The sequence below is a fragment of the Anoplopoma fimbria genome, chromosome 14 (assembly GCF_027596085.1).
Source record: "Anoplopoma fimbria isolate UVic2021 breed Golden Eagle Sablefish chromosome 14, Afim_UVic_2022, whole genome shotgun sequence".
NCBI lineage: Eukaryota > Metazoa > Chordata > Actinopteri > Perciformes > Anoplopomatidae > Anoplopoma > Anoplopoma fimbria.
The window spans coordinates 21,667,925-21,695,119 of NC_072462.1; the positions used below are offsets into that span (position 1 = coordinate 21,667,925).

Sequence of the window (27,195 nt, forward strand, 5' to 3'; positions counted from 1 at the left end):
TCACGATGGCTAACGATCAATAAAACACTCGAACTCTGTATGGTTGCATATTGACAGTGGTGATTACATCAGGTCATTGCATTATCATAGGTGAAAATACAAATTTTAACATGCTGCAAGTAGTGTCTTAGTTTTGCATGTTACCATTTGCCACTTAGCACTAAACACAACGTACAGCTGTGGCTAATGTCATTAGTTTTTTAGGTAATTGGTAAATTGAATTGACTGTGAGCCAAAATTCCAACGTAGTCCATTGAGTTTTTGTTTAATATTCAGTCTGGCCTAAAGCTCAACAAATCTGAGCGCATGAAAAAGCATATATATATATATATATATATATGACATTTTTAAAAACGTAATCTACAAAGCCACAAGTAAGCACAGCAGCAATAACAACAAAACAGCTGAGGAGGAGAATGTCTGTTATAACAGAAATATTCAAGTAATGTACAATGCTTTCACATTAATGCAGTGCAATCTACTTAGTTCTTTTCCACAGCTGCAACTAAACTAAGTCAGAGAAGAACGCTGTAGAAACAGGAATCTAATCAGCTGTTGTAGAAACAAACACCCAGTGGATTTGAATTCAAAATGCCCCCTGTATTATCAATGTAAAGAACGAGAGCACAGCAGGAAGTGAGTAGCTGTAACATCTGCAGGCCTTTTAGGTCTCATAAACTGGCCGATGATTGCTCCCTTCCTGGTTACCGGGGCGGACAGCGAAAAACAGAGCCGATAATTGAATCAGAGAAATTTCTCCTTGAGCATTGAAGACGGTTGGTCTGATAACAAGGTCCTTAACTGGCAGGACAGGAAGCAGCCTTTCCGCATTCCAAGGTGGGAGAAACTTTTTTTTTTTTTGTCTTTGCTGGAGCCCCTGCACTTGTGCCTCCTGCGGGGCAGACATACATACATGAACTGGGTGATGGTCAAATTGTTGCTTTATTCCACTTTTAAATTGGATTTATTCAAGTAATCCTGGAGAGCAGATATGAAGAGATCACTTCCTTACAACTCCAGATGGGCAGAGAGACGATCCACGGTGGTTTATGGTATGTTCATTCTGGTTCTTATCGCCTTTGTTTGCATTTATTTACATTTCTTTATTGAATGGTTAACCATTAGGGTAGCAAAATCTGAGTTGAGGCAGACCTCTGGGCCAAACTGACAGTCATGGCCTCCCCTCGGGATCATACAATAAACAATATAATAACAGGGTAGAAAAGCATAAAAAAACATAATTTTTCATTTACTTTTCATGTTAATTAAGGTGTAAGAGAGGTTGACATAATCACAGATTCTAATCATTTTGTGGGAATAAGCAATACCAATAAATTGTGACTTTTTCAGATATTTTGACTTTTGACTCTTATATAACATCTACACTGTCCCAATGGGCCTAAGCCAGGGCAGTGTGAAGGTGAGCAAACACAGTGACACTAGGACCCTGAAACGGAAGCAGCTATATGTCATTCAGTCATTATTACTTATTAATTACACCTGTGCTTTACCTACTGTGACCTACCAACATGTTTGTGAAAAAAAGGCCTATTTGGGCTGAAACGAAGACCATATTGGTGAGAAAGCACTTTTTGATAACTTTTAACTAAGCATTTAAATAGATTAAAACTCAGTTAAAGGAGAGAAAAAAAACTTCCAACCATAGCCATGCAGATATAATGTTTAATTGTTTGCAACATAATGAGGTTAGCACAATTCCTTTTTAGCACTACATGTTTTTACTGTAGTTCTTTTTCTATATTGTACAACATGTAAAATTGGGCATGTTAATTAGAAATGGCACTATGTCCCATCACCAGCGGTACGCGCAGCAACGTTGGGCTCCTGGAGGAAGCTCACCCTGGGGCCGGAGTACGAGGATACCTGGGCTCCGTCACCCGACAGCAGCGGCCGTCCCGTTGAGAAGCGCGGGGATGAGGATGAGGAGGATGAGGAGGAGGAGCCGGGGCTGGTCGAGGGGGCAGACCCGGAGGGACCGTCATGGAGAGCCGCCGTTGACACCGACACCGACACCGTGCAGAAGTATGACTCAGTTTTACACGTGGACGGGCTGAGCAGAGAGGGAAGGAGAGACGGTCTGCGCCAGATGGTCAGGAAGCACGAAACCCTGAACAGCACGCCATGGCCCCGCGGGTGAGTCACTGTACTAACATTTAAACTATATGTTAAAAAGAACAACTTCTTAATTATATATTAAAAAAAGTTAAACTCTTGCATTTAAATAACCTTAAGGAAAATTTAAGCAATTGAAATAATAAAACGTACAAATGGATACTGAAAGGGGTTGGTGAGATTAAATAATAAGAATGGTAATCATCAGTTGATGGTGGGTTACTCAACTGCAAGGCCCCTAATAACCAAGGTGGTTCCAGGGAATGAAATACTGTATGTGGCCCAAAACTTACTGTGTGATAATTAGGTTTAACACAATAATTCAGGAAGGTAATAAGAACAACACTGAAATGATGAAGGGAAATAAACTAGATTTGACACAGGGAACTTCTTCAATAGGAGGCCCCAAGATGAATGAATGAAGCAGAACCCACCTAGGCTAAGCTAAGAGCCCTTGTATTGTGAGGAAATTAAAGCCAATTAGAAACCACAGTCATTATACAGCATCTTGTGCTTTAGTGGTTTATTTTCCCAAACACATTTTAAATTAAATTAGTTGACAGTGACAAAGCAAGCCCAGAGCCTTTGGGGGCCAATGGAGTTCTCATTGAGCCGAGGGTAGCCGCCCCTCTTTGTCCAGCTAGACATTCAATTTGTATACAAACATTGGTCTTTTTGGTATATTTGTTTATACTGTTTATAATAGAATAACTCCAGTTCTCTAGATATTTTCAGTTGGGTAGTTGTTAAAAATGGAGCATTATTATTTCTACATTAACAGTTTATTCAGTAATATCACCACAAAAGTTGATACATCAACTCTTTAATTTTCTTTCTGCAGTACATTTACTGAACCACTAGGTGGCTCCTCAGCCGTATTTAGAGCATCTGTGTTCATGATAAATCTGCAGATGATGAAGCTGAGAGCTAAATTTGATATTTTTCAAGAAGAGCAGAAACGGCACAAAACTTAATCCATTTATAATTGGACTCTGGATGTGATTAAGTCAACAACTAGTTTTGTCTTGTGTGCAGTTGGTTCATTGGATTGAACATGTAGGGCAAACAACAAATGCATTCACATTAAGGTTTGAAGATTGGTCGGATATTGTGCTGTAGGTGTTAGTCATACTTCACACATGTTCATGAATGAATGGCATCACGTAGTTTTACCACAAATTGAATCATCTTCCGTTTGAAAGTCTCAAAATGATTGACAGCACAGTATCAGTGTTTACATATCTAACACCACTGCCCACATACCTTTCATATATAGTGTAATGTTTGTGTGTACACATACATTTGAAAACATTTGATTGAATACCCTACAAACAGAAACATTTTTGAAAATGAGCCTATTGTCTACTATTATATGAACCATCATATTGTGGCTCTTGGAGAAAAAAGACAGGAAATGGAAACTGCTTAGTGAAAACAAATACAAGCTTTAAATCGAAGTGCCCGAGTGAAAAGTTTTGATGTCGCATTTTAATTCCTTTTCTAAATCTAATTTGGAAAGCATAACCATCATCTCCAGTAAACGGCACAGTGAAAACGTTCCCAGCGGTAATTAACGTTTGTCTCAACAGCCTACGAACTAAATTTATAGCGTCTGTGAATCCCTGTAGCCCCCATACACATGGCTTGTTTATTTCCTGCCAATGATAAACAACTTACTACTGACATAATCAAAAATAGTATAGTACATTAAACTGTACGCACACACCCCATGACAACACTGACCGTTTAGTCTCAGTAATAAAATACAATACACCAAAATTAAATAGACAAACAATAACTGCATGCAGTGATACTGTCTGACATAAGACTGTCAATGAGAGAGCTATAGACTAAGTCATTTAAAGAAATAAATATGTTGTATATGTTTCTTTAAATTGAATTTAAATTTGGAATATTCCTAAATACCTGAAAGTAACCTGCAAAGTACTGTTTCGAGCAGAGCTCCAGTGCACTTTGCTGACGCCAGGCCTGTAGAGCAGTCACATGGTTCATGCCAACAAAGGTCATATCATCTGCATGTAAAGTATACATCATCGTTTTTGTTTCGTGTCATTGTACCAGTAGATATACAAAATTACAGAGGAGATAAGACAACTCTGTGGAGCTTCTGTGTTAATGATGAGCTTATTCTGGGAGGCACTGGCTGTGGACACTAATAACCCCAGTGTGCTTTCTGGTTAAATTCAATGGATTTTGCACAATGTATGGAGGCAGCACTTAACTTATAACTGACCCCAAACATCACTATGTAGGATTAATATTTCTTTGTTCTTTCTGCAAACAACATTAATGCGTAGCCTATTTACAAATGTTTTCCTTTTTCTGCAAAATAATAATGCTTTTTGGCCAATTTGTATATTTTGTCACATTCATCAAATGTGCAAGTTCTATTGAAGGGTTGTCAGTTTAATAGTTTCTACCTTCTGGCTTTTAATGAGGTAAAAAGAAAAGAAGGAAATAAATGGGAAGATTTTTCATTAATAATATTACTATTATTATTGTTTGATATAGATTTTTAAGCATATAGCAGTACGCTCTGAAGGAACCCTAAACAACAAGGTCAAGTAAAACTAATTCAAACAAAATGTAATGGTAAAATATAGAATTAAGACAATGTGGCTACTACTGGTTTAGATTCACATACTATTGTTAGTTTTCACGTATACCTTATGCATTTTAATCCGAAGGAAAGTGTCTGATTCTGTCAACAAGGTAGGTATGCTAACATTATTTCCATACATAAAGTGTCATTTCATTTACATTGACTGAGAAAAAAAAAATCTGATCTTTGCAATTATTGTTTTCGTAGTAATCTGCCTCTGCACTATACTTTTGCTCTGGTTTATGCTTTAAGATGCTTGTTTAAGAAAGGAGATGCACTTATGACTTCTGGTGACTAGTAGTTCTCTTGAATACCTATGTTGAATACACTTCCTGTAAGTCGCTTTGGATAAAAGCGTCTGCTAAATGACTGTAATGTAATGTATCTGTTGATATGTTAAGATACCTGTCTAAAATGTTTGCCTTTTGCTTAATACAATGGAGGAGAATGGGTTTTCATTGAAGCATTGAAAAATTAAGCTCCAATGTCTTTATTCTTTTTTTCTTTAGAAAACAATGCCCCTAAATCATCTGAACCCATCATCAGTTTTCAATGGATCTACTTTTTACCCCAAAAATAGTCCCAAATGAAAACAGGAAAGCAAGTCTGCTCAAGTTATTTATAAAGAAAAAATGTCAAGTTCCACTTTTTCTTTGCAGCACATTAATAAGTTATTTTAGAGGAAATTTAAAGTACCATCGTTAATGTTCAACAACACTCCATCATGCAGATGAAACAAATATCAGTAATTATCATATTTTAACAAAAAATGTTTATATTTCAGCTTGAGGTAAGGTCTCCTGTATATCTTTGCACTACATCAAACAGGTGTTCCTGATTTCCTGGTCACTCAGTAGACTGCGTGTGTGTGTTTGTGTGTCATTCAGCAAGAAAAAATGTCAAGTTCCACTTTTTCTTTGCAGCACATTAATAAGTTATTTAATAATATTAATAAGCTAAATGACTGTAATGTAATGTAATGTAATGCATGCACTTGCTAGATTTTTTTAAATTTTCTTTGCATTGCAAGATCTTTAGAGAGCTGCCATCATCTGTACAGACAACATGTTTCCCTGTTGAAAGGTTGATTAGTGAACTACAGTAAGTTGTCCAGTCTCTTTATAACCAGCCAACAGACTGTGAGCGCGTCTGTGCGCTCGAACCACCGATTGGCCCGTTTTGGTCACATGTTCTCTTCCTTATTCCACCGAGGACTCGCTATATAGCCTTCAGCCCGCATACAGGGAGCGATCAGGCAGAAATCTCAGAACTTGGATTGGCTTATCTTCCTTTTTTCTCTCAGCTGAGAGAAGAAAACGGAGGAACATAACCTCAGTGTTTTATTCTGACGCACCTGAACGTTTCAACTGGTGTGTGGATGCTGACACGATGCTGTCAGGGTTCTGGACACAGACAAGGCGATCTGGTTTCATTTCACCGTGATTTTCTTTTTTTCTTCCTCCACTGAGAGCCAGGCTGGTATGGATGCAACAGCCTGAGAGAAGTGACATATTGCACAGCTGAAGTGCTTTATTAAACTTTTCAGTTTAATTTCTCTGAAGATGAATGAATGCAAAGGATCAAGAGAACATGGTTTTCTATGAGGCCACCTTATTTCATTTTTTCTTCTTCTCCATCATCCAAAAAAACGCATTGCTTTGTGTCCACTCTGCTAAGCTGTGGTTTGGATGAAGTGTGTTTGTTGTGATGCGTCTCTCCTCCATTTCCACTGACACCAGTTTGGATTTACCCCTTTGGATCTGTGCGTTTCCAGAATGGCTCGATTCTCAGAAGATCTGCCCACCCGCTATGGAGGAGGTGCAGGCAGTGGCGGAGGGAGAGGAGGACCGGGCGCCGGCAGAGGGGGTGCCCGGGGAGGTGGCGCTCCGGGTGGCCAGAGGGTGTACAAGCAGTCGATGGCCCAGAGAGCCCGGACAATGGCCATCTACAACCCGAACCCTGTCAAACAAAACTGCCTCACGGTCAACCGCTCCCTCTTCATCTTCCGGGAGGACAACCTCATCAGGAAGTATGCAAAGCGAATAACAGAGTGGCCATATCCTTTCCTGACCAGCAGCCTGTAGTCCCTAACCTCCCTGTCCACAAACCACCCTCGCAGGCCTTTTAGTCAAGTGTTTAGGTGCTGATGTGGATTACATTCTGTGCTCTCACTTTAGGATTTCTGTTGAATTAGATGCTGTGTTCACACTGTGGAGCAGCTGCTACAGTTCTTTATTCTTGTGCGCTTCTTATCGGTGTTCAACACGCCACACATATGTTTATTGAGGGAATACGGAGTTTGTTCTGGCATAAAAAAAGAGACTGTAGGTTCTGGGTTTCAGCACCGCCCCGTTGTCTTCGTTGGGAGCCCTCTCCATGGTGCTGAAGTCGCCCAACCCTGCCAAAAATGTCCACTTCAGCGAGTCATGGTCACCCTACAAATCCTAAGTATGTTCTCTCCTAGAATAAGGGAAATGTTCTGCCAGTTGACATTATTTAGCATGTGTCTGGGAGGGTTTCATCTATTTCAAAAGAGGAAAGTTTAACAATGTTGTAATAAGGTTACATCTACAGCAACAATTGCACAATTACATTTAATACAAGAAACGCCTTGAAACATGTTATTTGGTCTGAAAACAAATTAGCTTTTTTTTGCATTGATATGAAAAGGTTTGAAAGCAGTTCATGTAGTTTAGGTCTAGAAACAGGTGATTTGGATTGAAAACAAGTGAAATAATTTAAAGTTATTTGTGCCGTTGTAAGCATATCCACATTTCAATGAGGAAAATTTGATTAAATGACTCGTTAAAATAAGTATCTTTCAGCTGTGAAATGGCTGAGGTTGGAAAGCCAGAGCTTGTTTGACAAACGCAAGAAGTGACTGGATCTTCACTGTGGGTGACAGTGAGAACAGCATCAGCTGTAAAAGAATAACAATGGCTTTAATTCATCCGTGCCATGTATGAGCTGATACGTGTTGAACCTCCCTACTACAAAAAACCCCCCACACTGACTGAAAATGAAAGCTGAAACATTAAAAATAGCCATTATTTCCATTTCCTATTAAAACTCACTGCCATGAAAACAGTGTTCTTGTTGTATAATCAGGGTGTCTTATGAGTACTAATTCTACATCTTGGCTATAATGGTCATAAGCTCCCTAGTCCCTCGCGATTCATAGGCTCTCAATAGGCCCTGACCCGCGGGCAATGACCCAGTGAAAATGGATTGCAGAATGAGCCAACCATTGAAAGTGGTTGGAAATGGTCAACCATCTGGAAAGATCACGAGTGCATGTATAGGATGCTTTCTCTCTAGAAAGCCTTCAACCAGAGCCTGATGGAAGGTTTATGCTTTAGTGGACCGAATACGTCCAAATTAGAGTTCAATGGTAGTTTTCATACAGCAGCATGCAGGATCATTTTATTTTCAGTACAATTTAATGTTATCTGACAATGTGAGGCACCCAGATTGTATTAGACTGAGATGGGTTAACAACGTTGATTAGTTACTTATTGTACCACTGGTAAACACATTGATCCTGTTTGAAACAGAATTATATAAGAAAATGTATAATTTAATGATTCAGCTGTGAAATGAAATGAATGCAACTTTCTCTACTCCTTAACTCTCTCACTCCATTTGAGTACATGATCCTCGCTACAATTATCGCCAACTGCATCGTCTTGGCCCTGGAGCAGCATCTGCCTGCCAGCGACAAGACACCCATGTCAGAACGCCTGGTAAGTGCTTCCATTGGGCCTGAGGTCACTTCCTTTAGACAAAGAGCTTGTCAACAGCCAGTCACACAGATATGGAGAGTAGTAAAATCCGCTAATCAGTTAACAGTGTTTGTCTCTTGTAAGTCAGCAGAACCTCTCAGTGATCTAGCCTGTTCCCCCAGCACCCCCGCCCCCTCCAATGACTCATAGCTAACCAGTATCAGAGAGAAACCAAAGAGACTGTTGCAGTGGGAGGTCAAGACGCATATCCCGCCCTGTGTACCAGGGAAAAAATAACAAACACACTGAATGGCACGCAGCTTCATGGTTCAGCACTTTGCTTCGCTTGTTCATGAGGGTGTTGTAGCTCAGGGGAGTTTGTCTTTAAATAGAGAGCCAGAGAGTGTTACAAAGAGCAACAGCTTGATGTGAAAAAGTCACAGAATTTCTCTTAAATTCAACCACCTGCTCCCGTTTTGAATTATCTAGTGAAGATGTTACAACTAGGAAAACTAAAAGGTATCATTCAGCACCTGAGAAAGTGATTGGAGTGGCTACACAAAGGAGAAAACAAGCATCCCCTCCCTGCCTCCTCCACCTCGAGGATGTAATACAACGAGAAGCCTTTTAATTAGTACAAGGGATCAGCTATTATTTATGAAGCTCTGTCAACAGAGTAGGAGGCGTGCTGTAAGTGGAGGCGACGACAGAAGCTATTCAGTAAGAGTATTTTGGATCCATTGCTGGATTTTAGCTCCATGATCCTTGGGGATTTCCCCAGCCGTTTTCTTAAAGTGTATTCATAATTCAGGAGTATTTTAGATGTATGTATTATAGATGTTAACAAGCTACTATTACAGACATTTATCCAGGCAGCCCTCTGGCCCTGTCATTACATAACACATTCAATTGTTTTGTCTATGAATATTGTGTTTGTAGAGCATGCCAAAATGACTAACTGTCGGACACATTCAATGCTTTTCTTTGTTGAAATGTTGCAGGCTCCTATTGGCCACAAACAATTTATCTTCTTCTCAACAACAACAACAACAAACTGTCATTATTTTACCACCACAGCCTTCAGTATACAGCCACTCACCTCCACAGATAATCTCTGGATGTTCACTGTAGTCAGCCAGTTTTGTAGAAAAGGTCACATTTCTTATCGTGCTCGGGCCTGTCACACTGCTTTTACATGATTGTTTATGTTGGAAGCTGTGTGATGCTGGGGGTTGGGGACAATATCTGTCAGGTTGTGGTATGCTAGCAGCGAGGTAGAGAAAAATCGAGGGGGAGCGAGCGTTAGTGTAGGCGTGAGATATCTTCTGCTCATGCCCTCTGCATCGCCCCGGGCTCGAGCAGACATTAATGGAGGCAAAGGAAAAAGTGTCATGTCATACGTGCCTGATTTATCTCCCTTACTTACAGCAAGGCCCAGGGTTCTACTAGCCACATCAAACTGTGACTGTGTTGTTTGACGCTTTTAGGGAATAACGCAGAGGGTCCTAATCAATCATGTCCAGTCATGTGTGTTGTGCATATGCTCTCAGTGCTAAAGTGCCCTTTCAAACAGGAATGTCCTTTTCATATTGGGATAATGTTGTGCTTCTGATTTGCCCTAATTTTACACTTGAGCAGCACAAGTCCCCCTCTGGTCACTCCATGTACCGCCCATTTCCATTATTCCATGGCCCTAGTACCCCTCTGATCTGTACATATGCCCTTCTGGTTGGCCCAACTGCCTAATTCTACCCCTATGTTTGGAACAAGAGGCCCCACAAGTACCTTTGTACAAGTGCCTGCCAATTCCATGATTCATTTTTGCACAATAACATGCCAAAACGGCGCTTGAGTGCCCTAAGTTCCTCTTTAGTTACCCCCGTGTTTGGACTTAATATCCGGCTGGTCCACCCACATGCCCCTAGTGGTCCCTAGTGGTCCCTAAATTCCTCCCACTTCCATACTTTATTTTTACCTAAACGTCACACCAGAGGGGCAATTGAACAGCCCGAGTTTCCTCTTGGTTTGCCCAAATTCCAACCTAGGTGGCCCAAATTCCCCACTAGTGCCCAAAGGCCCCCACATGCCTTTTAGCTCGCACAACAACCCTTGCACTTCTGAACACCCTACTTACAGCGCCCTTGATTACATGACTAAATTTATGTTGTGAACATCAAAAATATCTCTTAGTATCTTTTATTCACCGTAGAAATTCAGATCAAATTCAGACTGATTTGCTGCTACCGGCCGATATACACCAACATGTGAAAGAAGGGAGTACTGACACTTATTTTTTTCCACTTCAATCATTGCTCATGTAGCACTCTGGTTGGCTTGGTCATCCCAACGGCCAGCCGGAGAGCTCCTCTGCTCCCTTTTTAACCGACCCAATCAACTTCTCTGATGTGACAATGGGGCACAAATGGACCTTAACCCTTATCTTAAATTTGTTATAATCAATTGAAGTTAAATAGTTTATTTAATATGTTTTAATGCATTGAATGAGCAAGCCTGAAGCTCAATTGATTTACCATTGCCCTTAAGATCATACTGTGTTTGTGAATATTTGTTTTCACTGTATTTACTCTCTATTCATCCAAAGAAGTGGGCTCCACTTCCTTTTACTTCTGTTCATGCTGCTGCAAGAAGTGAAAGGAGCCATCTTTCTTCCATTCCTTTACTTACCCCCATCTCTTTCAAATGAAGCTTCATTAACCACTCTTTTACCTCTAACAAAAGGATCTTCCTCTGTCACTCTCATCCTCTCCCTGTCTCCCTGTAGGACGACACAGAGCCCTACTTTATTGGAATATTCTGTTTCGAGGCTGCCATTAAGATCATCGCCCTGGGCTTTGCATTTCACAAAGGCTCCTACCTCCGCAACGGCTGGAATGTAATGGACTTCGTGGTCGTCCTCACGGGGTGAGTCCCTCGCTCCGCTCAGCTTGAAATGGGAGTCACAAGTGAGAGAGTGGCTTCTTTTGTGTGTATCTGTGAGCGCCTTGAGAGAGAGTGTAGTGGAATCACCTTCTTCCACTTAGATCATCTGCCTACAAGCATCCTTTTAAGTTATTCACATACATCAACATTTGTTGCTTTTGCTTTTCCATTTTTCTCCTTGATTTTAACACTGTTGCTTGGCTACACTACATGGACACATACTTTATCGCTTACAACTTTGTGGCAACAATAACCCAGTGCACATTATTTGTGTCCAGTTTGATGTGGTTGAACCTGACTGGCCTGCGCAGAGCCCTAACACCTGTGGTTTGAGAATGTTCAACAATCACATTTAGGTGTTATGTTTGGGTGTCCACATGTCTTTGGCTATACAGTGTAATACACGCATGCAGTTGATGATAATTCACTATTCAGTTTTATGATTAAGAAATTCAGAAACTTTAGTCCCAACAGTACCACTACACTGCCCAGCACAACTCGAACGCCTTACCACCACCAGCGTAAAGTACAATATATACAAAGTTTTGGATTGGATATATGTGTTTCAGGAATACGTTTATGTCGACACTGCTAAGTGTTGACTAAGTGGACCCCAGAGGTCTGTGACAGATGCTTTTATAGTTCTTCTTGAGCAGCTCTTAGTGGGGCTTGGACAAGAGTGGCTGCACAGCAGGGGAGCTGTCAGACACTGGGTGTTTGGAGACTTGTAATGGCCTCTGTTTCTTATTACTAGAAAGGAGTCCTGAAAAGTCAATGAAAGAGCAACGGACAAGTCAATGGTTTTGGGAGATTACTGCTGGGATTTCAATTTAGGCAGCACTGAAGCTTCGTCTGGAAGGCAGTATGAGAAGCAAAGATTGTCAGCAGAAGGTTGTTAGAGTAAGGAGTTTATTTCAAGTGAGCTCTTAATAAGCTTTCATATGTTTGTTCAAACTTTCAGTCATTCCACCTCCTGCGTTCTTCTAACTACAGATTGTATGTGCCTGGCATCAGTAGAAGAGTTCATTTATTTTTTTCTATTTTCTTATTTCCTCAAAGAGACAGGAGTCAAGCTCCCAACCATTTTAATTACATAACCATCTGTGTGGTGGAGTATTGTAAACACACAAGATGACACATTTATTGTGGTTGGAAATGTTGCTCTGCTTGACAGGATTGCCTGTCCTAGTGGACGATAATTTATCTCCCTTTTAGTGACTAGAATTTAACCACAACTTGTCTCTGTCCAAATGGGACACATACTTTTTTGCTGTATTATCCCACTGGAAAGGCACTTAGGTCATATATTTTAATCATACAAGCACCTGAATAGCAAGACAACCTCACCTTTTCGAACTGATATTGCATCCTGATTGGGCGCTTCCCTACTACAGGGACCCCTAAATTGTCTGGTAGATTCACAGCTTATTATGGATATCGGTCCCATATCTCAGATAGTACTCAGATAGGCAGTTCTTTTTAAGTGTCTCCCCTGCTCCTTAGTATGTTTAATGAATGAAGGATGAAAGTACATAGAGGGGCTTCCACGAGAGTCACCACCTTTGAGGTTCCTCTACGAAGCTTGGCAATCTCCATCAGTACTGATCAATTTTGAGCAACTCACTACCAACTCCCATTGCTGGAGGAAGCATTTGAATTTTAACCAGATAAAAGTACAACAATGTAAAAGGAGTCCATTAATCCACTCGTAAAATGTCCCTGTGTCACTCTTCACAGCATGAAAGTTCCCTAAAAGCTCCTCTTGCTTTGTTACATTTATGAGCAGAAAAATATTGTTCTGGCATAGTGCTGCATTAGGTCCAGGTTGGATTTGTGATGGAAATAATGGCTATTTCAGAAAGGCCATAAACAAATGAATCAAAGTAAATAATGAATGAGTAGCAAAACAAAGACTGCAGAGAAGCGGTGACCACAAGTGTTTGACATGATGAGAAAACCAGAGAAAGAGGGGAGATAGGGATTCCTTTTGTAAGCAAACATTCCAATTTACAATCAGGCATTTTAAGCTAACACTCACATGGCTGGTGTTCAAATCTTCTTCTGTATTCAAGCCGTAGCCAGCACATCAACAGTTCAGAGATGCCTTTTTTTCTTTTCTTTCACATGGCACATAAGTGGGATGATTGTGTTCGGAGCTGTGATTGAATTTAATGTTCCCCTGCAATACCTTCTCATGTGTGGAAGATGAAAGAAGGCGTTCATTAAATGTAAGGCTGAGGTCACACGTAGCACAAGGCTTGAATTCCACTATATTCATGTAGCAAGATACACCTCCTGCATCTGACAGCAGTGGTGCTTAGCTTGTTGCTTTGTTTTATGAGGTATAAAAAAGAAGCTTATACACGTCTTGGAAACATGAGTGTGTTCTGATTAGTTCCAAGATATTTACATTTGCCATTGTCAGAAAATAAGATAACCTAGGTGTCCATATTTTATTGTTTACAGGGTGTCATGTATCTAAAATCAGCTTTTTGTTTCAGAGTTTTTCTTCTCAAATAGCCGGAGATATATCTCTTCAGTTTTGGCTACCCATTGCTGACACAGCTGGATACAAATGAACCGTTATGTTGAGAATCTGACTGTCTCTGTTTGGTTGCCGAGCAACCACAGTAGATAATGTGCCTCTGCGTGATCGGGGGTTTCTGCGTGTACGTTAGCTTGTGCTCAACATGCTCCTGTGGGACTGGAGGGAGGGGGGATGGCGGAAGGTGTCCGGGGCTGAGACCACGTCAATTTGAAATCAATCACATCACCCCTGGATGTGGTTTGGCCCACTGGGTCGCAGTGTGGGTTAGATCTGATCCTCTGAGAAATTGTCCTGATGGCAAATGATAAAAGAAGAGGGGACATTTTAAGCATGTCCTCAGATGTTCAGCCTCCCAAAGTGAAGATAAGAGGATTTAAAAGACTTTACTGCACACTTGGGAATGAGCAGTGTGCAGCGAAGGTCTACTGATCATATTATACATAAGTGTGGTATAGAAGATGAAATGATAGCTTAATGAAAAGATTTTGAGTAGCAAACGAATGAGAAATCGGTAAGGGAAAAACCCACAGACGAACATTAACACTACTACAGTTGGATGTTATGTATATTGGCTGGCATAATGCATGAATGATTGATATAAAGTATTTTATAAATGCTGGCTAATCAATCAAAAGTGACTGGTGAGGTTTTTTATTGATCTTGGTGGTCAGAAATCTAATTCAGGATGTCCTCTGAGAAGATTTGATTGTGGCTCTGCTACCAGAGGGGGAATAAATAATCCTGCTTTGCTCGAAATTAAAACATTTTCAGTTCTGCTCTAATAATCATCTTATTTTACACAAGTCAATTATGAATCTTACTCTTTTTCCAATAAGCAAATAATCAATATTAGTTCTCTGCCTGTTCAATTCCAGTGCTTAGTCCTCGGTATAATTATGGCGATACAGCCATCCAGTCCTAATGAAAGGATCTAAATGATAGTTTAGCTGGAGGCAGTGGTAGACCTTTAATCAGTCCTGATACGGCATCAGGAGCTCCTAATAAGAGAATAAATCTGCCCGGTTTGCCAAAGGCCTAATCAATAGAACACTGAGCTGGTCAGCCCAGGAACACTGTGCCCTGATGAGGAGCCAGACACGTCCAATCACACACTGAGCACGACATCGTCTGTGACATGAAGAGACTGGGTGAGAAATCTGCTCTACTTTGAAAGCCATTTTCTTTTATGGAGCATTTATAACATTTGCCAGTATGAAGCATGGGAGGAATCATGACTCAGTGACTGGAAATAAGATTTTTGAAAAATCCAAGAAGAGAGTGATTTAATGACACATCTGTTCTAATTTCATAGGCCGAACTCAATAGGAGTCAATTTAGTCCGTAACCAGAAAGTTGTTCCTTCTGAAACTGACTAAACTATCTTTACAGTGAGGAAGAGTGTAGAAATGTGGTTTCTTACTTTTTGAAATGTAGCCATTATTCAGCAAGCCAAAAAAGTGATGTACAGTGTTTTCTACCATGGCCACAGGGAGTAAACAGTCCTTATTGCCAGTTTTTAATATTGTCTGTGGCTCTGAAGAAGCTTTGTCTGGAGTCAGAGAAAAAAAGGCTGAAGTGACATCACCTGGGTATCTTAGCTTGGGCTTGGAGACCACAAAAATAGAAAGCTTTTGTGACAGTCTGTGGGACTGGAGTTTGAAAAAGGTGGGGTTTTATCAAGAGAGGATGGAGGCAAGTTCTGAATAAATAGGTTGAATTATGGTGTGTTGAACCCCAATTTAGGGGCTGCATGGTGGTGTAGTGGTTAGCACTGTCGCCTCGCAGCAAGAGGGGCCCGGGTTCAATTCCCGGGCTGGACAACCTTCTGTGTGGAGTTTGCATGTTCTCCCCGTGTCAGCGTGGGTTCTCTCCGGGTTCTCCGGCTTCCTCCCACAGTCCAAAGACATGCAGCTTAGGTTCATTGAAGACTCTAAATTGCCCGTAGGTGTGGATGTGAGTGTGAATGGTTGTTTGTCTCTATATGTCAGCCCTGTGACAGACTGGAGACCTGTCCAGGGTGAACCCTGCCTTCGCCCATTGACAGCTGAGATCGGCTCCAGCACCCTGCAACCCTTAACTGGATAAGCAGGTTACGGAATTTTTTATAGCCACGAAACACAAAGAAAATAGAATCACGCAAGTTTCCTGATGAACTTCTGAGGACCGAAACATTGTAACCAGACTAAACCTGAAGTTGCTTGGTTAAGATCTGAGGACTGGACCATTTATGCACATAAATATATGCTTTTACAAATGGGAACATCTAGAGATTGTGAGTCATTCAGGTAGGGTTTTCTAGAAGAAGCCAGAGGCAGCTGTTTTCTTTTGGAGACAGCCTGTATTGACTGTCTGGTCCATTTTCATGAACACAATATCTTAGGAATGGAGAGAATTTCTTCAAATTTGGGACAAATATCCACCTGGACTCAAGATTGAACTGTTTAGAATTTGACTGTTTCATAACCAGTTAAAAGTTACTCACTTTAAGTCATAAACACTGGAGAGAAAACCATTTAGATGAGACTTAAAAATTTGATCACCAGATTTTTTTTTCACTAGCTCCTCAGGACTTCCGTATATGTCTATATATATATACATTTATGTTTTTTTGTTGATGTGTGCCAGTGACATCTGAATGGTCCAGCCGTTTCTCCATTTAACCTCCCCTGCCTCTTGGCCTTTGATTGCTGTTATTGACTAAAGCCACAACTAGCCTTTTACTGCCCGTGCAAACACTATGGCAACCGCAATCTAAGGCTGGTGGGGTCACTGAGAACAATAATTCCACTGTCAGCTCCAGGGAAACAAAAGCCAGGGCAGTTGCTTTTATTTATTTATCTGTATGTTTGATTTACTGGTCTTGGCCGTAAGTGGTCGGGTGAGAGTCGGCGCTTGTGTCGACTTCAAAGTTGTCATTTCCTTTCATGTGCCTCTCAGGCAACCGGGCTATCACAATACGAGGCCTCAAAGTATAGTCACTGAGACTACAGAGGTCTGGTCACTTTAGCTTATGCCCGCACCCGGCAGCATGAATAAATGTTCCCTTTGAACATCTGCCAAAACGCTGCTGTCTGATCATGGAGGTCTGACGGTCCCAGCCTTGCTGAGGTCACAGGGTTTGTGTCTTTGTCAATGTATGTGCTGTACATTGCTGCACCTTAGCATTTTAGCATATTTGATTTGAGTATTGAATCCACTCATCATAGCTGGTCTTCCTTCGCACCTCATATCGACTCTGTTTCTGTATACTTGTAGCCATGGTAGCAGCATGCATGGCTCTGTGGATGGCAGTGATAGGCTGTTGCTTGGTCTGTCGGCAACTTTGGTCAAGACTGAAACATTTCAGCAACGACAGGATGGACTGCCATGAAATGTTTACATGCATTCCCTGTCTTCATGAATCTTTACTACTTTGCTAGTCTACTGACTTTAACCTTTACTGCCACCATGAGATTGTTATTTGTGAGGACATGAGTGTCTTTCAATTTGATAGACACTCATGTCCTCCTCAGGATGATTTGTAATAACTGACTGTTCAAGTACCATTATTAAAATTAAAATTTGTGCTGTACTAAGATTTATGACCAAATACTAAAACCAATGACACGCCCATCAGGCTCAGCTGTACTTTGTTTTATGTGCTAATAAGCGCATGTTAGCGTGCTAAAATGCTAGACTGAAATGGTGCTTAACATCAACATGTTAGCATTGTCATTGTGAACATGTTAGCATGCCTATGTTAGCACCCCAGTGCCTTAGTACCATGTGTGTATTGATAAAACGTACAGCCTCACAGAGCCTCTAGCTGAAGACATAATGTCTCATGGCTGCAGTGTTTTTTACAGGCATGGCTGGAGGCATTCTGTTCTCAGTTTGTCTGTTCGTCGGCTCATTCTAGTGAAATCTCAGGAATGCCTTGAAGAAATTTCTTAAAAACTTGTAAAAACGTCCACTTGGATTCAAGGATAAATATATTGTAATTTGGTGGTCAAAAGTCATTGTGACTTCACTAAAACAAGTTTTGGGCCATAACTCAAGAATGAATATGCTAGTTATGACAATCTCACACAAATGTCTACACTCTTCCCTACATTTTCACTCAGCTGCATTCTGACTGCTGGGTGTGTATTAGAAACAAAGGATGGACAGACAATGCTTATTCACTTACATGCCCATATTTGACAGACATTAAGCCCATCTCTTATTAACTTACTACTCCCTTCCTTTTCTTTAAGTTAGTATGAATCCAGACGCTTGTGTTCTCATTCAGTTTGATCATGGAGCTTTCCTCTCACTGATGGTATTGATCCTCTCTCAACATGTGCGGTGACTGACAGATGTGGTCAGTGACCTGACAGCTCTGAGGTTTCTTTTGTTTTTTTTGTGTACGCCTATGTGGTGGTTGTGTTCTTGGTACAGACTGTTCTGCTTCACGTCTCCTAGCCTAGTTAGCAACCCCTTCAGTGAGTGAACACTGCATGCTCTGTGAGGCCGTGCTGCTGATGCCATGTAGTCCGCATCGCAAGCAGACTGATATCAGCTCTGCTCTGTCTGTGGGCGGCTTCGCAAGACAGCCCTGAACAGCGGGTGGGAGCCCAGCCAGCTTCTTCTCTACCCGCTCACGCTCACACGGGGATGTGGTCAGGAATACAAAATCTAACTAGAGCTGCATCCAACAATTGATTTCATTATTATTATCTAAACTGTTCATCATTTATTCTATAAAGTGTTAGTAAGTCGTGGAAAATGTCTACCACAATACTAGACTTATTTAGATTGCTTGTTTTGTCCAAACCCCCAGAAATTCAAGTTATAAAGAGAGAAAAGCAGCAAATCAGAGAACCATAGAACGTTTTTTTTTCCTTGATTAATGACATAATCCTTAATCAAAATTACCCACAGAGCTCCCATTGGCTTGGTTGTTTTTCCTACTGGGGAAACAGCCGTCAGCGAGCACAACACCAAACCTATGTTGTTAGTTTGTTAGTTGCCATATTTTGATTGTCTTATTCATCAACTACTGTGCTCCAGCATTCACATTTGGTATTAAGCCTCAAAAAATGAACAGATTATTGATTTTTTAAAATAGTTTTTTGGCTTTATTATTTAACCTACAGCAAAGAGACGACATGAAATGAACAGCAACGTCCTGAGTGACATGCAATAAATGAAGCCGGCCTGAAGTGAACGTTGCAGTTCATCACCTTAACCAGCAGGACACAATTCTAACCTACTGTAGCCTTTATTATGATGTGGATGTCACATTAGCATTAACATGTTTGGACATGACAACTGACTTGACAAACTGAGTGATCACAGCTCATGCCAACCAGCAGACTAGCTGATTTCATGAGTTCATGAATATTCATGAGAACCGTCAGCCAAGGTGACTCAGTATAACGCCGTGGATGCAACAAATCCAGGTTGCATCTGTCCCCTTGCCATCCTGCCTATTTATGTCTGTTGACTAAAATGGCTGCGAGCTAGATGGCTTTACATGCAGTGGCTTAACCAGTTATCATGATGACATTGTATATTTGGCAGGTTTTTGGAGAGACGGTCGCATATCTTTGCATTATCTGCTCCAGTTGTTACACACAGCCCCTGGTAGGAAGGCATGGCTGATGATTTAATTTGGCTGAGTGGAAGGTTGGCAAAGACACAGAGACACACTATAGCTCACATTAATCACCTGTTTTTTTGGAGTAATCGATAACACACACATCTGTCCGTGAAGTACACACAAGCACTCATATTTGTCTAGGCACGAAAACCCACAGCAAAAAAAACGTGAGTAGTCGCTCACTCGCTCCCTCTCTTACACACACACACACACACACACACACACACACACACACACACACACACACACACACACACACACACACACACACACACACACACACACACACACACAGTTTGTGTCTCTGTTGGCTTGGCTCCAGTCGAGCGTGTCTGAAAGTGATGCTTGTCATTTCCTGTAGGCAGAAGAAGTGCACTACGCCACAGCTGATGTGGCAGACTGGCAGGTTTCCCTTTTCACACATGATTCAGTCCAGAGCTAATTACAAACAACGTGTTATTTCCTGGCAAACATCAGTCAAACATCAGGTAATCCAACTGCATTTTGTAGAAAAGAGAAAAAAGACATTCAGATTTGTTTTTATTCTATATTGACACACATTTTACCAAATGAAAATGAGATAAAAACATATTGAGCTACAAAAAATGTATTTATCAATCTTCGATTTGCAGATAAAATGTAAAAAACTATCACAGTTCACAAAGTTTCCAAGGTAATAGCTTCACTTTGCATGTTTTGTCTGAAAAACAGTCCCAAGATAAAAAAAAATAGACAGAAGTAGTTACACCTCACATTTTAGAGGCAAAAATCAGGTGAACTTTATAACTTAGCTATACTGGTGGCATGGCTCTAGGGATGGCGTGTCAGTTAGTCCACCACTTTGATCCTATTAGTTAGATTTATTATTGATTCTTACTAACCCTAAACTATAACGATTATAGTGGTAAACATTGTACAGTAGGCTACCTATTTAACAAGCATGTTAGCTTGCTGAAGTTAGCATTCAGCTTTCAACAGTGCTCCGCCTGAGAACAACTCAGAGACTGTATATAATAAGTGGACATAGTCACTGTGATGTCAACCATTGGTCTGAGGACCACGGTATTGAAGCTTTTGGTATCTTCCTGACCTTGAAATTTACTTTCCAGCCCAGGACAGTGCAGAGCACACGGTGCACATGCTGCAGGAAAGGCACACACAGGTGGGATGTCCATTCAAACAAAGCAGTGCAATACAAGTTATTTGTATTTTACTCGAAAATATGACTATGTCTTTGCACAACCTGGACGCTGGGTTAGTGTGTCTGTCACAGCTCACTGTTTATACCAGAGACCTTTTAAATCCTCAAGCCTGCAGTCTGCAGCACTGAAGAGAATGTCAGCGTTTATCACGTTGAATGCGTTGGTTCTCAAAGAAGCAAGAATGACAAGTTAGCCTGCAGGATGTTTACGTGACTGGCACCTGTGACACAGACCTACACTCATACTTTCGTAACTTGCAAATTTCTTAAGTGCACCAACAAACAAACTAGAAACGTTAGTAGAATTAATTTAGCTTTAAATGTCGGCTTTGAATATTTACTGCACCTCCATTGTGACTAGTGATCCTACTTGACTTGTTCTTTCCCCCTGTGATTAGGTGAAATTGTTTGCCTCTCTTCTTCCAGTCTTGTACGGCACCCAATTAGACATTTGCAGATAGCGTTTACGTCTTGTTTCATCCACTATGTTATATGCTACTACTCTTTTTATTTATTTGTTAGCCACATCAAAGACCAATTTTCATGGCCTTGCTCATTCTGAAACTGACATAAAGAACTTCTGGCACACTAGAAATAGGATGACTTCCCTTATTCATCAGAGATCTTATGAGAATGCGACGTATGATGATTTATACCGTGATATAAATTGGAATACATCCCTCTCTGCTTGCATTTGGCCATTGTGTTGCCATCAGGGATCAGGACTCCTTTTTGGCGATACTAAGTAGTAAAAAGTATTTCTGCATAAGGAATTTAGGTTTAAAAACCACCATCAGAATGATATTTAAAAGTGTCCGCCAACACGTACTGTACTTCCTCCCTCCTCCCTACCTTACTTGTTTGATCTCAGTAGGAGGTAATACAGGATTATTTATGTCATCTCATAACAATAAGGTGTGCTAGGAAGGCGTTCTTCTCTTTACGCAACTGATGCTGTTGATCTATGCATCTTGGTGGATATCTTTGTACTATGAAGGGCTACCTTGTGTTAGTATTACTTTTTGCTAGAGCTCATGAACAGTCAGTAAAGAAAGATGTCTTTGGATGTAGTATTTTTTTATCAGCTGTAGTCGACCTAAAGTTGACTTGAGCCATAAGTAGACCAGTGAAGGCAAAATTGCAATAGACTGGAGTTGAATGCATGTACGTTCCATCAATGTTACAATCCATTTTTCTTCACTGCATTGCTGTCTATCTTGAGTCAAACATTTTTTTTGCCACTATCAGCCGCTTGAATGGGTGTTATCAATTATCACTACCATTCTAATGCTCCAGAAGGGCCAAACTGCACTTACATGCACTTAGTGAAAGTGAAAAGGTCGCAGTTTTAAACACTTAACAAAAAAAACAAAAAACTTTTATAGGTTTAAGCAACAAAACTAGGTTCAGGAAAAGATCACGGTTCGGGTTAAAATAAATATGGTTGTTATGTAACTTAAAATAAGTCAATCATTTGAGTTTTGGTTTCACACAGAACACAAACAGCAGCCTCCTGGGTGAAAGTCCTGTGACCCATCTATACAACTCCCTACGCGGATTATGTTGCTGTTTATACAACAGTATTAGTACCGGTGATGATAAACGGCCTTTCCGGACTTACTAGCAGGTGTAGCAGACGGCTTCTAACGCATATCCATGAGGCTGAAAACATTCAAAGCAGGTGGAAATGTCCTAGTTGCACAGCAGGCAGACAGAGGGCTTCTCTTTGAACACATGATTTCTGCCCATCAGTTGCTGTTTTATCTGTGTCTTTTTACAGTGTTCACAAATGCAAGGAAACCAAAAACGGTCAAACATCTGCGTAATAAAACAAATTCTGGGCCAAACAGAGCAGAGCGCGTGGGGAGTCAGGTTTGCCCTGTGCAGTGAGACAAACAGCATTCCTCCTCCGGTTTTTCTTCCCCTCCGTCTCATTAGATCTACCAGGAGGGCGCTGCCGCCGGTGAAGCGCTCACCGCTTCCTCCTCCTCCTCCTCCTCCTCCTCCTCCTCTCCACCTCGTCTTTCTCTCCGTCTCGCATCAGTGGAGAGCAGCTCTGTTTGTTCGCCCTCCCCGGCCCCCATGTAAGCTCTCTCACTGTGGAACAACTGACGGAGTCACACATAGACAGGTACAGGGTACAACAGAGAGGAGGGAAAATGAGGCAGATAAGAGGGGCTGAGATCAAAGTGCTGAAGAATTAGCCACCACAATAAACAGTATACATAACCTGGTGTACTCCATTATTTGCTGACGGTATTACATTACAGCCTCATTGTTCATCATTTATTGTACCTTTGTTTAACCACGTCACTGTAAAGTGGACTCGCTAGTCACTAGATACACAGCTCTACTGTCTAGGCAGGGAACAGAATGTACTGTGCTGTACCCTCCATGTGTCTATACCAGTAGTACTGCAAGTCTTCATGCTCTCAGTAGCATCTTGATGTCATTTTTGACATCATTGTGTTCATGTATTATTTTTATTTAAAATGTATGTTAAGCATCTCATTACTTAAAGAAATGCAGAATATATTTTTTTTATATTAATTCCCTGTCTGATTGCCTCAGTTTTTCTCATTGGAGCTAGTCAAAATAGCCACTCTACTATCTACGCTGGATTATGGACATACTGTTGCACCCTATGTGCTCATGCTTATGCCACTACCCTTAAAGGAATAGTGCAGCATTTTAAGATAAGATAAGATAAGACAAGATAATCCTTTATTAGTCCCGCAGCGGGGAAATGTGCAGGCTTACAGCAGCATAGAGTAAAGTGCACACAAGAGACATAGTAGAAGAAAGACAAGATAAAAAACAAGTATTATAAATAAGCAATAAGAAACATTAGAAAAACAACAATAACTGAAATATTATATTTACAGACAGAAAAAACTATTATAACTATTATTGCACAGTGTATTGTATTGCACAGGTTTTTATTGTCATGTGTCATGTGGTCTGCTGGGAGCAGAGCTGGTTGTGCAGCCTGACAGCAGCAGGAAGGAAGGACCTGCAGTACCTCTCCTTCACCACCGGGGGTGAAGCAGCCGGTGGCTGAAGGAGCTGTACAGAGCTGCCAGGGCGTCCTGCATGGGGTGGGAGGTGTTGTTCATCAGGGATGATAGCTTGGCCATCACCCTCCTGTCTCCCACCACCTCCACCGTATCCAGTGGACACCCCAGCACACTGCTGGCCTTCCTGACAAGCTTGTTGAGTCTCTTCTTGTCGGCCGCTGAGATGCTGCTGCTCCAGCAGACCACTGCATAAAAAATGGCTGATGCCACCACAGAGTTGAAAAAGGTCCTCAGGAGTGCTCCCTGCACTCCAAAGGACCTCAGTCTCCTCAGCAGATAGAGTCTGCTCTGACCCTTTTTATAAAGATCCTTTTTAGGGATCAGTATCTTATTTTCCAGGAGTAAGATGAGAACATCTCTATCAGTCTCATGTCTGTGCTTTGTGTATAGAGCAGGAGTCAGGAGGAAGGAATGAAAGCAGGTAAAAAACAGCTTTCGAAGATCAATAACACCCCTGTCAATAACTCTAAGGCTCACTAATTAAAGTCTTAGAGGAGGTTATGTGTTTGAGCCTTTTCTAGAACAGGTTATCCACAGTTGGTGAGCTCAGGTTGTAGTATAGCTCTACAGTCTGTACAGGCCAACTAACAACTACCCAGGTGTATGTGTCAAAAAGCTTGTGACAGTCAGTCTCTTAGTCGTGGCACCTCTTAAGTTACAGGTCTAATGTGTGTAGAAAGGGACTTCTCTCTGCTCCCTCTTTCTCTGTTGGCTTGTTAGGCTCTTGAACTATTGATCCTGATAGTGGAGTCTATTGATCGGAAGACCAGCTTGTGCTTCCTCTGGAGTATCCTTGTTTTCCTTACTTCAGGGACCACATGACCGTTGACTTGGTATGCTTGCGTATGTGTGTGAATATTTAGCTTCTGTGGTTGTTAGAGCAACATGAACATGTACTGTAGTAAGTGTGTTTGTAAACCTACCAAGTGGAGGATTAGACATTACTTTTAATATATTGTCATGAACCCAGTTGGCTTGGTGTTACTTTTTTTGCCTTAGCACTTTTATTTGTCCAAATAATAAAAACCTAACCTCAAAAGCAGTGTTACCATAACCAAGCAGAGGTGTTGTTTCAGACGGCAACGGTGTAAATTATCTTCTCAAGTTTGTTTTCCTTAGACTCATTAATTCAGTGGGCGTTTTCAGCTCTGCACAGCCATTATTGCAGATGGAGTGCTAATGTTTTCCTGCTGCTAATTCGATGTTCTGTAACACCATAATTATCCCATCTCTGATCCAAGTAAATGGAGCAAACAAGGAAAGCTTGTATGTTTTTAGCAAAACACAGCCTTTTGGCGCTGCACCTGAGCCCTATTGACAACATGGGTGGTTGTCAGACCAATTTACACTAAGTCAATATTGACTGTAGAGTGATGAAGCGATTGGTTTAAGGCAGGTGGGAGCAGACAATCAGTGAAATCTCTGGAGTAATCTGTTTGGTGAGCATCTCTCTCTCTCTCTTTATTGGTCCATATGATCGTACAGGCACACAGGCTAAATGTTCACTCAGCAGTGTGGGCGACTGAACAAGCCTGTTAACAGCGATAGTGGTGATGTTAAGGGTCGACCGGGTCCCATACCCTATTTGTCCTTCACAGTTCAAGGCCCGCACAGCTGGAACCACTGCTCCTCTCCGAGGCCGGCTGTTTGGATGTATGTATGCATCTGAGTGTTCTATGCAAAGAAATCTCAAAGATATCTTGTGTACGAAGAGGAAAGCTCACAATGGAAAGGTTTCATTTGATGTTGATCGATGGGTCACCAAAAACTGGCCCCTGCAAGATCTAACCAAGTGTTATTTGTAGTGTGGGCCCAAATTACTGAATTTGAAGCGGCTTTTCTAAATTTGTAGTCATTTTTGTGTTCTTAAGGTCTACATTGTGGTGGTATTAAAATGTGTAATAAGCTGTAAAAAAATAATAATTCAGTTTTAAAAACTTGCTGCAAATCATCATCAGTTTTTGGTATGGTCTAGGTAAGGCTCGATACATTAATTGTTTGGTAACTTTGAAAGTGATCAATTGGAGCAATTCAAAACTCAGCAGACGGTTTTATTAGAGTTTTGTGTTGGAGTACAGAAAACATAGCTTAGTATTATCTAAAAGAGGTGCATGGTTGAATATGATTTCGGCAATGTGGGTGTGAGTGAGAAACACAATAAAAAAACAGACCTGATTAAGCGTAAGGTAAAGAAAAAAACGTATTTCTCTGAAGGTTCCTTTCCATAATGACAACATTATGTTGTTCTGAGCCTGTGAGTGAAAAAATACCCTGTTTTTAGTGGGATTGATGGTAAGGAGTTGGGTCCAAATGATAACATTGCAACCCGTTTAGCTTTGTCGGCTGCAACGTTTGACTAAGACTACTAACATGTTAATTGTGGTCCGTAACCGTGCATATAGCACTGTGCTGGTTTCAGTTCATTTAGGTATATAAATAGACAGACAAAAATTCAACTGAAACTCTTAATTGATTATTAGACGGTTATCATTCATTATCCTTCACAGTCTCAACAAAATTAATCTATCAGCAACATGCCACTCTACTCTATCCTTCATCTACTCTCATCAGGCCCTCCTTTCTTTTGTTCACCAATCAAACTGGAAAATAATCAACCGTGACAATACTTTATAATGAAACACAGTATTGGACTTTTAAACTGATGTTGGCACCACATAAAAGGTCCAAAGCTCACCAAAGATATCAGCAATCTGTATATCTGGTCAGAAGATATCAGACACAAAAGGGTCCTTGGTCCGCAGACTGCCGCTAGCCGGACAAAAATACTGATTCTATAGATGAAAGAGAAAATAGAAAAGCCAACGCAGTGTCACGTAATGTAACCCAAGATAATAACTGTTATTTCCCAATCCCAACACCTTTCTATCTCAATCTCCACCATCACTGACCCATGCTGCCTCTGTTCCAAAGATAGAACGTTGAATAAGAGAAGAAAAGTAGTTGAGTCTTCATTGTTGTATTGTGAGACTGACAGTCCCGAGAGAAGCAGGTGAGCTGTGTGTTGTGTGACTCCCAGCCAGTCCCTGGAGAGCCCCTCTAATGCTGGAGTGTAAATGGAAAAGGAAGTGGCCCATCCTCGCTCTACGAAAACAAGCTTCATGTTCGTCCTTCAAGATGTACACTCAAGGTCTTTTAACCCTCATTACCAAAGAACCAGCAACATGTCTGCATCACTATAACTGGAGTCTACTCTGTGCTGCAAGGGACTTGCAATGTCTTTACTGAGTAGCCTGACAAGACAAACAAACTGTTATCTAAGTAAGTGATACCTGGTTGGCAATGTTTTGAACATAAGCAGAGGGGATAG

The 27,195-nt window shown here is 41.1% G+C and overlaps 1 protein-coding gene across 1 annotated transcript in view; it reads left to right on the forward strand.

Annotated features, from left to right (window-relative positions):
• The first annotated feature begins 2,092 nt into the window (after positions 1-2,092).
• cacna1bb (calcium channel, voltage-dependent, N type, alpha 1B subunit, b) overlaps positions 2,093-27,195 on the forward strand; it is a 151,631-nt gene continuing 126,528 nt past the window's right edge. Inside the window, exons 1-4 of the mRNA XM_054612347.1 lie at positions 2,093-2,154; positions 6,531-6,812; positions 8,394-8,499; positions 11,261-11,400. Coding sequence (XP_054468322.1) covers positions 2,108-2,154; positions 6,531-6,812; positions 8,394-8,499; positions 11,261-11,400 — 575 coding nt within the window. The 5' untranslated portion in view covers positions 2,093-2,107. The remainder of the gene's footprint in view (positions 2,155-6,530; positions 6,813-8,393; positions 8,500-11,260; positions 11,401-27,195) is intronic.